Below are 17,132 nucleotides of genomic sequence, written 5' to 3' on the forward strand. Positions count from 1 at the left end.
GACGTTTTGCTCATGTGAATACGTTTCAGATGTTCAATGATGCACATTGCAGCTCCACGCAGTCATTTCCATGCTTACACGCTTACTTTTTTTATTTTTTTATTTTTTAAAGCTACTGTAAAAATCTTTGCCTCCAAAATTTTTTCAAGAAAACAGTCAGGGGATTTGCGATAACTGATAAAACACAGAGCGTAAAGCCGCCATCGAAGCCTCATGTGCGGCTGTTCAGTCAGTGGCTGCTCTCCCGCCTCGCACATACTTTCTTAATGACTGGCCTGCCCATATGCTGAATAAACACAAAGTCTTCAGCTCGTACATCTGGAGACCAGCGCAGCGCCCAACCCCATTTGTGGTCAGACAAGTGTGCTATCTTGGTGGAAAGTTATTTATTACATTTATAAAACTGAGAGAGGCGGTGCACAGGGAGGAGCTTTTTCCTCTGGGGTGAAATAACAGAACATTATAGGGTCAAAAGAGCCCATCAGAAAGTGTTAAAGATGAACAACAGGTACACGACGTGGGACTTTTTGCTAGTTAATCTATTTTAAAAATGGTTTTATTCTCAGTCAATTTGTGTGACTTTTATAATAAAGAGCAAAGATATTGCAAAAAGACTGCAGTGACAACAGACCCTGAGGGAGTAAGGGTAGCAAAGCTTACCTCATTTGCTCCTCCTTGGTGGTCTGTCCTCCAGCCTCGGGGTGACATCTGTGCCGTTGGGGTCCACGGTCCTGGCGCACCCGATGGCCCCTGTAAGCTGCACAGGATGTGAGTGTCTCACATTCTCTCACATGGTCAGAAAACCATTTTCTACCACTGTCATTCCTCTAAACCACATTTCATGTTATCGATTGTAATTACAGGCAATTAACACAATTGATCAAAAGCGCCAAGTGTTTCTGTGTTAAAATAATGTAATTGGTTGGGGGAAGCGAAATGAATTTAGGATGCTTTAAAGGACTGTAGTGAAGCAGCGGTGCGATTATTGAGACATACTAGGCTCGAATGCATGGTAAACACAGCCTGCCTACCTTACTCTGTCAACCCGCTTTGTGTTTTTCTGGTAAAATTATATGCGCAGGAAAAGAAAGCTCAAGTACATTGTTGAGCAATGGTTCTATTTTGCATGGTCTAATCTGATCGATGGTGAGCATGTCCCCCAGGCCCCGCTGAGATCTGAGAAGCCACCAGGCTCATACATTTGAAAGGCATCTGTTTATTTTCAAAATGCAAATGCAGCCCACCTCAAAGGCTATAAGCTGCGGAGAACACACAATGTGAATGTGCTGGAGTGCTCCGCCGGGGGGCTGAGGCCCCACTTATGTCAGGTTCAGGTTCTCCCCCCTTGAACCCCGGCGGCCACACACAAACACGCTTCTCCAAAAAGAAAGACAGCGGCGACAGAGAGGCTTTCCTCACACCAAAACCGTGTTTACCCATTCTGCAGCTTTATTTACAAGGGTTTAATGGATCACATTTACACAAGGTGTGCAGGCGACTGGGATGCTCCATGTGCCAGATGAGGGCAGCCCTTAAGAGAGCCAGGGGAAACAATGCCAAATCTCCTCCCCCAGCCCTCCTCTCTCCTGCCCCTTTTGGCACCATCTCTTGTCCTCCAGTGAGAGGCTCCAAGGATTGAGAAGGGGGGGGGGCTGGGAAGGTTAATGTGCCCACTTTGATCTTCGTCAAGGCACACTGAGTAAGAATTAATTTACATTTCAGATGAAAAGGTTGACAGTATAAAAAGGCATCTTGTTTCTGGTATGTGAGAGCTGTGTAATAGGCCAGGAATTTGAGAGAGGAAGTGGTGAGGAAACAGAAGGGATAAGCCCCTCTCTTGCCTTTACTGGGAAAGAGATGAAAGGGAAAAAGGATCTCAGTATGCACTGTTCTTCTGAAACATGGGGACCAAATGCTGCCCAAACTTTCAAAAGATTTTCTGTATGCATTATTAATTAATTATTACTATTTCGTAGGCCACTCGTGGAGATCAAAACAGAGTTTCACAAAGATGTAAGGTTTTCACGCCTTTATCCTGAGTCCCTTTCAAACCATACAAAAAAAGAGGTGCTAATTTACACCGGACATGGGGCTACATGAGACAATCCAGATGTCTTCACTTGACTATACGGTGAACTTTGAAGGAAAATACAAATTTCCTTACCTGACTGTATGCGGATTGCGGCCTCTTCCCGCTCCTTTTTTATTTGCTTGAGATTCTGCCGTGCAATGTAGCCCCTCCAGGCTAGAAAAAGAGAAAGAAACAATGTGTGTGTGTGTGTGTGTGTGTGTAAGACATAGCTGACCTACCTCTGTGAAACAAAATAGACTGCACAAGCTACACAAGATCCCACTTCAAAACACTGCTAAACCAGGTGGCAGAGGGATGGATCCCTTTGAACTCTCTGAAGTCTTATTGTTTTCTATGAAGCATTGCTCTTAACCCTCATGGGTCAAGCTGTGGTTATCAAACTATCTCTTTTATGAAGACTCACACACACACACACACAACAACAGTCTGCAGATTCACACCAGAACTGCAACTGTTTCATCATTGCACGATAAAAGACTACATCAGAACTCAATGCTAATTTGCATATTTTTGACTTAAATTTGAATAATTCCTGTTTAATATCAATTAAAATGAAAAACTGTACCTGACTGAATGATGACGGCCCCACGGTTTCTCTTCTCCTTCTCTTTACGGTAACGTCGGGCCCCGAGCCAGCCTTTGGTGTAAGCTTGCATCACCACCACCCGAGCGATCACCTCCCGCAGCAGCAGGTTCAGCTGCTCCACATGGTAGTACTTCAGAAACACCTGAAACGACACTCAGACACGGTTTTATGTTAATGCTAAACTCACGCACCTCATATTCATGTTCTGTTCCTGTTTTTCAAAGACTCCCAATCATAAGCGTTGTGTTCAGCTGTTTTACAAACACCGTTTCCCACATCGTTTCCCCTTTTAGGAGTAAAAAAAAAAATATGAACACCCTACCTTTGTCTTCCCCAGCACCCAGTCCTTTAGTTTGGCTCGCTCCAGAATGGCGGCTGCATTTTCCCTGCTTGTCTCAGGCATCTCGTGAGCCCGAAATGCAAGGTAGTAATACCTGTGAGAGGAGACAATTAATAATTTGATATAATAGTGTACACTTGAAAGCAAAGGGCACTTAAAAGCAAACGTGTGAGTGAAACTGGAGCCTCCGCTTCGCTGATTGTGAGAGCAGGTTGAATGCTCTTGTCGAACCTAGCAACATATTTTGTGTAAATGCACTGAAAAACTTGACATTTTGAACACAAGTGACTAATCCAAAAGTAATCTGCGAGAATGTCCTTTATTTTGGTGGCCCTGTGGATTATGTACCTACTCGAAAACATTTGGCCGGTCTTTAAGTAATTTACCAAACAAAGAACACAGACTCCAGAAATCAGCACTGGAGTTTCGCAGACGACTATAAGGAGAATCATCGGGAGTGTCACAGTTGAAAAATCAGCTGCTCAGAAAAACAAGTGTGACTGAGACATTAGTGCCCAACAGAGGCCCATTGTTGCATCCCTCCTCAGTGAATCATCGTCTCTCATTTCAGTGGTCACAGAAGATGCCCATCTGGCCTATCGCTGAACATCAGCTCCACTACTGTTTATTGCTCACATTGTCTGAATCCATCTACTGAGTCTCTTGTTATAGTTTACAAAATACCAGCACAGGACGGGGTGGCTCTAAGTGTTTGCTCAGGGACATCAAGGCTCCAGAACTACTGGTTCATCTCCCGTGTTCTGGCGTTGGCCAAAAAGAAGAACAACAACAAGAAGAAAAACTTCTTTGAACTCCCCTCTCTGCCTCAGTCTAAAGCCTTTCATACTAATTCCTGTTGATACCTGTTATTTCTTTGATGGTAAATACAAAGCACCGCAACATCAGAAGAGCCTTTGATATGAAAGCACAAATTTAAATCAGTTTTCACTAAAGGTGCAGTTTAGCCATTCGGGTCTGTCTGTACGACTTCTGCCAGGCTCAGGTAGGATAAGGATTGAAAAGCAAGGTCAAAAATGAAGCAACACACTCTGCTGTTCACACAGTCACATGGCGTCATGCTGAGGCGCTGCACACACAACAGGAAAATGGCTATGTAAGGTCACTTATAACACTCTAGTTATCGCACTGGAAGACTGGAAGCAAAAGTAGGGCATGCAAGGAAACATCATGTGGTCATTCAAAGTTTTCGTTCCCTAAAAATAAGGACACAATTTTAAAGCCTCCCCAAAGCAGTGAGACGAACCAGCCATCTCAAAGTTGTTTCCTACAGGCCAGAAGTCCAAGTTAATTAAATTCTACATCATCTTAAAGTCTCAACATTAGAGATGGCTGAATATTTTTTTCAAAGGAACACTGATCAAACATAATTTTTTTTGACATTTTCTTAAAGACTCCTTTTGCCCCTTAAAATAACAGATGATGTTTAGGTATATACTTTAAAATTTGGTGCCGGACATCTGACGATACGCGTGTCGTGCTCGGTACGAGTAATTAGATCCTGTCCCATATTTTCAAAAACCAAAACAGCACCCTTACGTAAAGGGTCCCTCCAATGATGAAGTTTGTTTTAATTGTGTTCTAACGTAATACCAATGGGACAAGGAGACTGCATTTGAGCTTTTTCAGGTCACTGAGTGCAAGAACAAACTCTTTATGAATAGTAAAGGGAAACCTATTAAAATGCATCTCCCCTTATAATCACAGTTCCTCCCTGCTTGAATTTTATCCATATTTTCCAGACTAGAGTATCCACCCAGTTAAAAGAGCTGCAGGATTAAGTCTTGCTCTATCACTAATGACTGCCAATTAGTCAGCCTCTTGCTCAGCTCAACTTGAACTTCTATCCAATTAAAGAACCCGTGTTTCTGTGCAATGCAGAGCATGGCTCACTTGTTCTGTAAGATCTCTGGGGTTATATCAGCATGTTGCATGTGGGTGTGTTGCACAGTGGAGGTGCACCACTCCTACCTGTTGACAAACTCCTCAAACAGGATGCGGTGGGAGTAGCCTTGTCGGCGGATGTTCACCGTCTCCAGGATCCCCGTGTAGCGCAGCTGCACCATCACCCTCTCCTTGCAGAAGCGCAGCGCCTGCCTGTCATCGTTGGGTTTGATGCAGCGTACAAAGTGTGGCTGACCCACCACCATCTTCGAAAGCAAGTCCATCAGGGAGTACTGCCCAAACACAACCAGGCAACAATAAACAGTGGGAGGAGGTAGAACAAAAAACTGTTCATATGTATTCATATCATTAGTGTAAGTAAAGGTATTGTAAATTGTGCTTTAAGAATTCCCTTTTTGCCAGACTTTTTGATAGCACAACAACAATTGACAGCATTAATTATCCAAAAGTATAGAAGTGTTTTCAGTTTTCATATAACAGATATAAATAATTGAATCATAACAGATTTTTTTTTGTTATTGTTGTTCTTGCAACAGAACTCTGAAGTTATTTTGCACTATTTCACAGTACTCCTTGTGTTAAAGTTTAAAAGTTGCAAGGCAACATAAGTTTAATAAGTTTGTTCCGTCAGGTTTGAAAAGTGAAGCCAGAGATCACTGAAATAGACTCTCATTCAAAAAGTGACAATTTTTCTCATGAAATGATAAGTCCGTAAATGAGTTCCACAGATCATTATGAACTAAAGTCATAACGTGCTTCATTCTCATCAAAATATGACCGCTTCAGTCCCACAAATGCAATACTTGATGTTTTATAATGATTGTCCACAAATCAATAGGTGAATTTCAAAGATGTTTTGCCATCGGGGGGGAGGGGCTGAACAATCTGTAAACACAAAATTGTGGTGACTTGCTAACAGCCACTTTTTAATCACACAGGTACAGAGTAAACTGGCCAATATTCTCCCAGTTCGTTTAGTTTCATTTTGCTCTACACCTGAGAAAAATACTTGGCTAGTTAATTGCTAAATGCTTTTCAATAGTTTTCAAAAAGAAACATCTGAAACTTTCGGGAGAATGTGCAGACAGTTAGGGCCGGATGTTTTCCGCAGTTGCTGTTCACACACATGCTTCACAGCAGGAGACTTTCTGCTAGAGTTGCGCTCTCATGGCTGGAAATGCGAGGGAGGCGGAAACATCTGTCTAGAGTGCATTGGAGGCAGAATGCGATGCAGAAATTAGGTGGAAATTGCTAGGTTTTCTTTACATGGTGAAAATCGCAGGTGAGACTCCTTGCTGTGTTGATATTGGTACTGAACATGTCTCAACACTTCCACAATAGCGAGAAGCAAGAGGAAAGCAACGTACACATCAGCAGAAAAGCATAGAAGTAGCGACCCTTAACTGTACACATTTCAGGACTCCGGCACATGAGTGAAAACAACTCAAGGGTACCAGCTAGTTAGGCGCCGTTGAAACCTGACCTTAACATGCATCTTGGGTAATTCAGTGATAAGCAAACCAAACTAAAAATGACAATCTCTTTATCCATCAAGTTGTAAAAACACTGCTGATTCAAAGTTTACTGGGTGACTTTTCTACGGACAACAAACACTATCAACAGTCACGTGGTCCAGAACATCTTAAAAAGTATAGAAGGTACAATGTAATGCTTTACAAGATCAAAGACAATTATGGAAAGTTTTTAACTTGCATTTTATGGTTTTGATATCAAACCTGATGGTCAAGGTTGAGAAATCAAGTTACTGAGATGATAATCTGACTTCAGGTGGAATTTCAGAGAACAAGATATGTTGAGAATATATTGATTATACTATATATTGATATTAGTGGTGGTTAGGACATCCTGGGGTTTTTTTCCCAGTTAGTAAGTAAATAAGTTCTGAAGGATCTTTTTCAACTTACAGGCCCCTCACCAGTGAACAAATACAAGTGAAAAAAACAACTTTGTCCTACTTGGAGTCAGGTACTGGTGACTGTTCAAGGCTGCTGGCTTTGCACAAAAAGATAAATTAGACAAAACACTAAGGCTGCTGAGTTTACGGGTTGAGGCAGGTCCAGACTTGACTTGCTCATAAAACTGTGCACCAATTAAGGAGCATAATTCAGTGGCCATAAGAAAATAGAGAAATGAATGCAAATTAATTCATTTAGGGACTGTGAACCTGGTGAACTTGTTCAGTCTCTATCAGTGTGAACAGAACTTTGAACAGAACTACCTCTTGAGAAGTGTAACCTTGAACAACAGACTGTGGCAGACTTTTTTCAGTTTTTTCTTTTATAGCTCTTATTAAACAGCTGCTATTCATGCCATGGATCACCTTTTTTTTTAATTCAAATAAAGTTCACCTGCCTGTCTTCATCCTTCCGTAAGTCCTGCGTTTGGGTCCTTTCCCCCCTTTTGTGAACTGACACAGCTATCTTCAAGCACTTGCGTTGGATCAGAGGAGACATTTTACAAGAACAGGGCCTGGTTTTTGCATTCTTGTTTGATTGTTTCTTGTGAAACATGAGTTTCGTGATTGTTGCATGAATACAGAAAACAAGCAAACCAGACTTCATCACAGTCACAAATAAATTGAAGCAAAAATATATAAATTTAATAAAGCTTAAAATAACAATTTATTGAATTTCTAGAAGGGAGTTTTTTTTTCCTGATAAATATGAATGCTCATGTTTTTTTATTGGTTAAGAGCTACTGTGGATATCAGATGCTCTCAAACCGCCTCTGGTCCTGCTTTGATCACTTTATCAGGGACTGTAATATAGATAAGGCTGATTGAATGCATATGAAATAAATAAGAAAGATTGCAGATTTCAGAAATCTTTTAACAAGATAGTTGTTGTCGCAAATCTAAAAAGAAGCTGCCAAACTCACAACCTGCCACTTCTGTGACTTTGTGTTACACTTTACAACAAAATGGGAAGCTTGAGTTAATACACAAAACAGTTTTTTGGTCGCATGAAATGAAAACACCTACACGGAAATAGGAGGCCACAGTCTGTCTCCTCATGCTGGTGGTTTCTCCCGGGTGACGCATCATCTCCATCGTGTCCACCTGAACACAAACATTCACAGTAAGCAAACACCGAATGGATAAAACAGGCCAGACTCGTTCCAGGAGACTGAAACGCGACGCTGTTTATTTGCAACACGGCCTCTTCAGTGGGCTCTGCAGAGATAAAGGTATTATTACAGCAGGTGTCCTCCCTCTTAATGGGCTAGTTGGGAATACACAGCTGTACTAACAGTGCTGTCGATACAACATAGCCTCATAAACACTTAAAGCTAACAATCTAGAGAATAATTCGGCACTGCTGTAGGGCAAGGGAAAATTGCAGAGCACTCTTGAGCGATGAGACTAGCCGTCACCAAGCAGACAGTCATCTTGATGACGACGAATTAACGAGGACACAATATAAGCTTTCTAATGGCCTTTGCGGTTCGTGGCTTCATCAAACTTAATGATGCAATAGATATTTTATGGTAAGTCGATGTAGCAAAGTGCATATCTTAAGACTTTATTTGATCCTTGCACAGAGGAAGAAAGGTGCATGAACAGAGGGATGAGATCTTCTGACACTTTGCTATTCTGATAGGAGATCATACACAAGTACAAACCGTTATCTGGGACCCACTTTTGCTATTCTAACAAGCATCCCACTACTTTAATCTGGTAACTTTTTTTTTTATAGTGTCAGTTTCAGTCAACTTTTCTCCAACTCTGATCGAGAACATCACAGCATACATATCACATCAGTCACACTGAATTGTTATGAAGAAGCCTTTTCTTACTCAAGAATAACTGAGCAGGTTCTTAGTGGAAGTTCATCCACTAAATGGTTTTGCTTAGAATGCTGGTCTGTGTTTGTGTCTCATATCAAGTATTCCCATAATCTGTTTCTATTTGTTTACACTGATAATGCAGAACAGTTCAAAAGAGATGATTTCCATTTTCCACAGCCAGACTGTGATTGATGTTGGGAGAGAGAGGTTGCGCATGATTCAGTGAAATGAGTTTTGGATGAAAATCAGCTGTTTTCTGTGACTTATAATTGCTCAAAAACTGCAGTGTGTCATTTTAGGGGAGGGTTACTACTCTAACAGGGGTCTTACCTTCAACAGGTATTTGGGAGACTTTGAGTACAGCACATGTCGGCCAATAACATGGAAATAAAAGGAAGAGAAGTGGACAGACAAGAGGTAAAGAAGCAGAAATTCACCTTCAAGGGGGTTTCCACAATAACTCATGATGAAATGTTATACTTCCTACACACACACACACACACACACATATATACACACACACAAACTCTAGGCAACAGTGGAGGAGTTTTTGCAGTTCCAAAAGAAATGAGTTATTAGACATCATTATTTCACCACTAGAAGTCACTTAAACAAAGTGTATTAGAAATTTCAGTGTTGAAATGTCCAGAGGGAAGGAACTTGAGAGCCACTGCCTCAAAGGAAGATTTTTGGCAAGTGGTGCTGTAGTTATGTATGGCACAAAAAGCACTCAAGCAAGTTGCAAGAAGTTGTAATTTGACAAATTAATGAAGAATTATACTGGAATATTAACTGATACAACAATCATGGCCTCTCCTGGAAGCATGTTGACACACTGCAAAAATGAATCTCATAACTTAAAGAATACTTCAGAGCCTGCTAATAACAAAAAGTCAGTAAATCTGAAAAACTACTTCCAGCCGTAGACACCAAATACCAGATGGCGGTGCTGCTTCATTACAAGCAAGACAGCAAACATAACAGGGCAGTCAATTAATATGGCTATGCTTCACAGCGCAGGTTTTTACTGGGTCTCTTATGGTGCGATGCCTGTGAGCAACAAATAAAAAAGCGTTATGGTCTCACATGTGATGATTTGTGCTACAGGAGCCTAACCTTGGAGCGTCCTGAGCTGAGCTGCGGTGGCAGAGATCTGGAGGCAGCAGTGACCCGAGCCCTGGACGTCGCCAGATTTCCTGTTGAATATGAAACCGTCATGTTCGTAATCATCAAAACTCATTCAAAGCGTTGATAAAGTTTGAGCTGCTGTAAAAGTGATCAAGAAAAGAAACGATTACAGAGAATTAACTATCACGTTAACTCTCTGTTTAGTTGTAGGAAACACTCTGGGCACAGTGTTCTTTTTCAACATAGAACAACTGCGCTACTGCTTTCATGCAAGTGTTCATACAGCAGCAACAGCAAAAGACAGTTGGGAAGGAGCCTAAATCTGAGCTGAATCCCATGGACTCAGGAGTGCAGCTGTATGCACAGCAGTTCAACAGCCCCACACACAGCGGAAAGGATATGAGCATAGCATATGCAAGACAGTCTGAGCATTTCAAAGTTTCTGCACAAGATGTCCAAATGTTTTCTCTGGCTATATCTTCAGAGGCTAAACTGTGATTAATAGCAGTGAAAGAAGCCTTTGAAGCAGGATTGGTGACATCAAAGTCCTAATCCATGGGTGGCAGGATTTTTATAATGAGTGGGAAGTATCTTAACACATTTCAAAGGGTTTACTCCATGAATAAACAATAGCTGCACAGATGTGCCACACACACCTTTAGAAAAAAAATACGTCTGCAGACACAGGAGGCAGCATTACCCAGGCAGCCGTGTATGGCAAGGAGGAAAACCTTTGTAAGTTTTTTTTAAGATAAAGCTGAAGTGACAGGCCAACAATTGTTCTAGATTTTCTACCACACACAGACAAACTTCTAAAATGCAAATGCGAAGCCAGCTTCTGCACGATGACTTCAAGTCTCACGTCAGTCGCTGAGGATGTCGTTTAACAGCGAGCCAAAAACCGAAAGACTGGATCAGTGCCTGCCTTTCCTCAGAGGCCTCTGCTCTACTAAATGTGTATGAGAAGTTTCACACACAGAGACGTCAAAATCAATCAATGATGGATTAATTAAAAGCCGGACCGCGTCTAACTTTAGACAAAGGACGCCCTATTGGTGCTAAAGGTTTCTCAGTGAGCCTAAGCAAGTGATGTCTCGTGGCATAAAAATGCGTACACACACACACACACACACACATGCACAAACACTCTGCTCTAGTCAAAACAACCCAAAACATATGATGTGAGAGCACTTCAAAAGAGTCTTTTAAGCTCAAGAGTGATGCTGCTTTAAGGGTTTGACAGATATTGGCTAATTTCTATTTATTTATCTACTCAGTTATTCAGCTACTAATTTTTTTTTTCTCCATTTGGCACATTCTGTCGTGTTAGAATATGCCCTTTTATAATAGTTGAAAAAGCGTTTTGAAAAGTAACTGCAGGTTCGGAATGAGAACCTAAAAATAGAAGAAAGGAAAGTGTGAAATATGATAAGATGGAAATATAAACAGTTAATTGCTCATTATGAACACACGTTTGTGAGAGGGCCTTGTGTTTAAGGATACCAAGAGCAGATTTTACAACCTCAAATGGCCCTTTGGCACAATCTACACGCATGCACACAAAAAAACACGATTTTTGAGAACAGGGGCTGTTAAACTGTGTCGGGTATATTACAGACACAGAGGCAGGGAGGGCCCTGCTCCAATTAGCCCAGAGTAAAGCTGGATGGATTAATTGGAGTGGGTCTTGTGCAAATGAAGTGCGCTCTCTCCTCTCCCCATTAGCGCTGCTGGGCCAGATCATCTGAGCACATTTGTCATGATGAATTAGCGGCTGCAAGTGGAACGGGCTCGTGGAGTGTCACTGTGCTTTCACGCCTCTCACTTCCATGACACCATCAAGAGGAGATGAAGGGGCTGCACCACGATGAGAGAAACTATGACAGTTGCACCTAAGCCTTGCAAATGGACACTCGCTGCTTTCTTCACATATTCCTTGGCGGGTTGTGTTAATTCATTCTTCCGGCGGGTTTCATTTCCCCCGTTTGACTACATGATTAGAGCATGGGTTAATAGTCAGTATCCTCAAAGATTTCTGCCTCCCGAGACATGAAACCAAGGAAAACACCTGTGATGTCCGGCCTGAAAGAAGACCTTCTAATTTAGATACAGTAAAGATACAGACTTGACTAATGATGTGCAGCGTAATTATTCAAACGCAGAGATGGACCAGAAAAAGAAAAAAAGGAAGAAGTTCTGTCAAAAAAAGAAATGCAGAATATGTTTTTCTTACAGCTGGAGACGGTTTCAAAGCTGTCAAATGATTAAAGAAAAATAGAAGAGAAGTTTTAATAATGGAGGCTGATCACTAAAAGTAAAGAGAGGGTGAGGGGAATGTTTCTCATCAGGTCATTCAATCTTGGAAAAACAGGTGGACGAGTGTCCCACTGTTCGTTTCTGCTTCATGCATGTTGCTCTTGGCATGGACTTCCAGGACAAACACACAGAGTGGCAGAGCAGTGTGTGGGGAGGGGGGCAGAAGAAGAAGGGGGAAAAAAAAAAAAAACCTTCCCTGGCATCTGTGCGTTCACTTTGAAAATTAAGCCCAGCAAGAATCCTGTAGGAAAAAAAAAGCTCAAGCTGGCAGTTGTATTGGGGCTCTATTGACAAGAATAGTCAATGTGCCTAGGATTAAAAAGCAATCCCGCGTTCAATATGACACCTCCCTACACGCTTTTATGAGTGTCAGTGTGCGCCTTGTACTTCAGAAGCTGTGGATCGAGCTGTCGACACGGGGGACAATCAAAGTTGTAAGAGAGAGCAGCCTTCCCGAGCTGAGTGAGCAGAGGCTTGCTGGATATCTCCGCCGCTCTCCCGCTCTCTTTTTGAAAACATGTGATCTAGAAACTCAAGTCAGCAACCAAGCAAATTAGATTAAAGCACCCATAACCCTCTGCAACCCTCCCCACCCTCTATAACCACCACCGTTTATGCCTGGAGATGGCTCCGGGGGCTGTTGATTTAAATGCCAGCCACTACTGTCAAAGCAGATCAATCACAAAAAGCATGGTGTAATTGGCTTTTAGTGACACAACACAGTGTTGCATTTATCAAAAGATGTACCATGTGACTTCTGTGAGCCGGGTTCTTGCTACAGATGCATTGGGCCGTCACAAATCCCCCTGCTGACTCAAAGAATTCTCAAATATCATGATTTGGAGAGAAACTGGACAAAAGTATTACTTGGCGAGTGTCTTTCTTGGGAGTAAGATTGTGCGAAAGTCTTGTGGAAGATCTGCCCACTAGGATGAAAAAGGCCTGTGCTGGGGGAGAACAAAGAGCCAAATGTGTCACATAGCTGGGAGAAGCCTGTCAAGAGGATCTCCTTACATGAAGGGAGACAGAGGGGGATGCAGAGGATGGCTTGGTGTTAAGATGTATAAAAAAAAAAAGAACTGTATGTATTGTGTAAATTGTAAATTAACACAGATGATGGCCATGAACTTACAAACTTAAAAATGTTGAATGACCATATTGTGGAGTGAGTTTAATTAACAGACACTATAGTAATTGTAAGATATTAACAAAACCGTAAATGTTCTTTGTCGACAAACAACAAGGACATAGTGAAATGGGCACGTTACACCTGAAAAGCTACACTTATAAAATGGTTTAACATCTTCATCTGCAAAGTGACACGTGAGAGTAAAGTAAAACATACAGTTTTCACCTGTGAAACGGGAATATTGAAGTGAAGCACAAATATCTCACATTTCCGTTGAAGTGCACGGTTATTTCTGTACTGACAAACTGACATTAAAACCATGGTCGGCTGCTTTTAAGGCTTCAAGAAAATTTTTAAAAAACACTGACAGTCACAAGAGTAAAATATTCAGAAATACATACAATTTCAGGGAGGACAGTTGAGCCTGATATTTTTCCCCAGAGGTAGTGGAAAGACGTAAGAACTATTCTCTCCATAGACACACACATTTGTAAATTTGACATTAAAATCACAAATCTTGCCACTGCTTAGGTTTAATCACAGGATTTTTTTACGATGGCTTTCTTAGAAATAATTCAAAACGGCATCAATCTTAGTCATGCCAGTTATCTTTTAGCAAACCGTGACCTTATATAGCATTTAAACTTTAAAAGATAGATTTTAGATCTCTATAAAATCTCTCCATATATATAATATATATACATTATATATATATGAAAGGTGTATGTATGCATTTATAATCCACATCACTTTATTTTAAATGTTCTCTGACAAAGAGCTGGCACCGCAGAGGTGCAGTGTGTATGTGCAGATGTGCTATGCAACAATCAGTAAGGCCAGGCAGTCCTGAGGCTACACACACACACACACACACACACACTCTATCACACACACTCAAACAGAGCCATACTGTGACCGCAGGCTGCCCAGGCCCTGGTAGGCCCTACTGAGCCCAGCCAATTCAAACACTGTGATCCCCCCTGATCTGGGAAAGGCCCTGGCTCTGAGGAATTTGTCCATGCAAATACAACCCATTTCCTCTGACAAAACACCACCACATGTCCAAGCCTCAAGGACCCGCATTCTGCAGGGCTCAAGTGGCCTCGCTATTCACCGTCTCAGAGCTTTTTACTTTTAAGGGGCTTCCTACTTCCCTGCTGCTCTCTAAATATGAGTTGCATCAATACTCAGACCATCAGTCTCAGAATGGGGCCATGACAAAAAAAAAACTGAATATCACACAAATGTAAGCTGGTTCTCTATAAACAAAATACACAGTCATGGAATATTAGCAAACTTAAAGGAATCACATTCTGTGTCACTGCAGTTTGATATTTGGACCAAAAACATTCAAATCAAATGTGTGTGTGTGCATTTTGACATCCCAGATCCATGACTTCACCTCCAGGACATTGTCAGGTTGCAAATCTACAAGAGTGTCCCCCTAGTGGAGATGCTGTGAGGAGGCCCAGCGTGTGGAACCACCCTGGTGTATAAGATTTCCATCAGATCCCTCCAGATAATGGTAATTTCACAGATAACAGTGAATGCATAATGTGAAGGAAAATGCAAATTAAATCCCCACGAAAATTTTACCCTGAAGAATAGATTTCTAATTTTCTTATGCTATACTGTATCTCACTTTAAACAGTGCTCCATCTTTTCCAGAGTGATAAGCCATGGCAGTGTTTCATAGCTTTTATCTAAAGCGAAGATCTGCAGTTTCACAAACTGTATTAAGGAAAGTGGACCTACATCTCCAATGAAACAAGTTGAATGTGCTCATATTGCAGCACCCAGCCACTAAATGAACATGCTAAACAATCTATACATTCACCCCAAGCTTTGTTAAACCCTTTTAAGAGGAAAAGGTTCAAAATGCCAAGAAACAGTTTATTTCTCTGATAAATCATCCCATTAACTTAAATCTCCAGCCTGAATGGTGGCACACACAAAAGAACAGCAAACAAAAAGGAAATAAAGAAGCTTTTAGACCTAACTGACACTATGTCAGCAACAGTAAACATTACAGCTCATCTTAGCTTCTACTCAGTGCTTTTGTGCACTAAAAAGAAGTGTTCAATGAATTTGGTTTCATAGAGTGTGCCTCTCTGAAGCCGTTAATTGCAGGAGGAAGCGACTGAAGGCTCCCCTTGTGCACAACCTGCAATTGAAGTTTACAGACACATCACAGATTTCCACAGGACTCTCAGCTGTCTTTTGTGAATCAAAGCTCCTTTTAATGCCACTGAGAGTGAAAGCAAGCATTTACAGGCCCCTAAAAAGGAAGTGAATCACATAAAGTGGCTTAGCTGAAATAAAGTAGGAAGTGGGAATCTAATAATTTAAGACATCTATTAGCATTTCAGCTAAGTCAAGTGACCAGGAGGCCTCAGCCACAGCTAATGACAAGCACATTAGCCTGCCTTCATTTCACCAACATAAAAAGAGGTGGGACGACTTGCTTTTGTGTTCTCTAAATACAGTTTTTCCATCCCCCGGGTATTTAGAAACCTTATCATAAAAGTATCCCACTGCACCCACAATCTGTAGATAGCATTCAGCAATGGGAAACCAAGAGGGACAGCTTAGTGAAAATAAAAACAGAGCGCCGTGCAGAGAGCTGAGCCTCTCAAGAGATAATGGAGACCGCAGATTTATATGAGCACGGCACACAGAGGCTTGAAATGAAGGGGGGACAAGTAGATGCCTGCGAGTCGCGTCTTTAAGAAACCCACTTACCTGAACATTTATGGAAGCAGGAGACAGCAGCACAATTCACTGGCTAATACAGTCCCACAATCGCAGCTAACAATAGTTTGTCTCAAAGGAAAGTTTATATTCTCACTGTGGTGAGTGGCAGAATATTTTTCCCGTTAGTGGCGGAGATTTTCCCCCTTTTTTAGAAATCTGATTTAATTTAAATTGAGGCCTGTATTACAGCATACCTGTTTTAGTTAGAGGGCTGGAAAACAGCTGCTGCAGAAGTTTGTTCTCCGATGTTCTCAACACTACAACGATGTCTGCAGGAAGAGTGTCTCTGTTCTTCTCCAGAAATCCATTCACATTGTACATTACCTGTGGAGAAGGACGCAGAAAGTATGCATGAACAGTCTAATTGTATTTATGATACGCATACAATACAAGAAAAGATAGCCTATGTTTATTTCACATGGCCTTTTCATTGAAGGCATTTTAACACGTCAAAACGGGAAAAGCATCAGTGAAAATAATAAAGAATTAGTGATGGCTGAAATAGTTTATTTGCTTCAGTTTCAGGTTGTGTATTGTGCATACTGTCACAGTGTCTAAACCTACTGGGACACACAACAAGGACATTGTTATTACAGAGTTATTAGAAACATCAGGGATGCACGATATTGGACTCAATAATAATTCTTTTTACCAACTGCCAATGAAGTTAAATGATCATCCAGACATTATGTAAAATTATATTGACTATGATTGTGATGGCCCAAAGTCATTGGTGAGTAAAAAAGAAAAAAATGTACTTTAATTTACATATATATGTGTAAAATCAAACGGTAACTTTATCTGCGTTTAAGTCTGGATGATCATCGTCCAGCAACAACACTGAAACTGGCCAGAAACAGCCCAAATCTGACGGTACCTTTGTCGGCCCAAACCAATGAGATGCCGCTATCATTATGCATCCCTAAGTAACATTATTTCGATTTCATATTTTTCTGTTGACCAAGTGCTGGGTGACATTCTGTTAAATAAGATCTGGAAAAAACAACAAATAAGACAGCAGGTTATTTGATGCAAAGATCCTAAGATTTATCTGTTA

At 41.3% G+C, this 17,132-nt stretch overlaps 1 protein-coding gene across 1 annotated transcript in view; it reads right to left on the reverse strand.

The window, feature by feature from the left end:
• Nucleotides 1–17,132, reverse strand: part of myo3b (myosin IIIB) — a 63,027-nt gene that overhangs the window by 17,675 nt on the left and 28,220 nt on the right. Inside the window, exons 23-30 of the mRNA XM_072397076.1 lie at nt 16,270–16,399; nt 9,865–9,944; nt 7,943–8,020; nt 5,008–5,213; nt 3,001–3,112; nt 2,658–2,820; nt 2,165–2,245; nt 661–757 (exon numbers count right to left, since the gene is read on the reverse strand). Of these exons, the coding sequence (XP_072253177.1) occupies nt 661–757; nt 2,165–2,245; nt 2,658–2,820; nt 3,001–3,112; nt 5,008–5,213; nt 7,943–8,020; nt 9,865–9,944; nt 16,270–16,399 (947 nt within the window). The remainder of the gene's footprint in view (nt 1–660; nt 758–2,164; nt 2,246–2,657; nt 2,821–3,000; nt 3,113–5,007; nt 5,214–7,942; nt 8,021–9,864; nt 9,945–16,269; nt 16,400–17,132) is intronic.

This window comes from Leuresthes tenuis, unplaced genomic scaffold, assembly GCF_036924035.1.
Source record: "Leuresthes tenuis unplaced genomic scaffold, fLeuTen1.0.hap1 SCAF_12, whole genome shotgun sequence".
Lineage (NCBI taxonomy): Eukaryota > Metazoa > Chordata > Actinopteri > Atheriniformes > Atherinopsidae > Leuresthes > Leuresthes tenuis.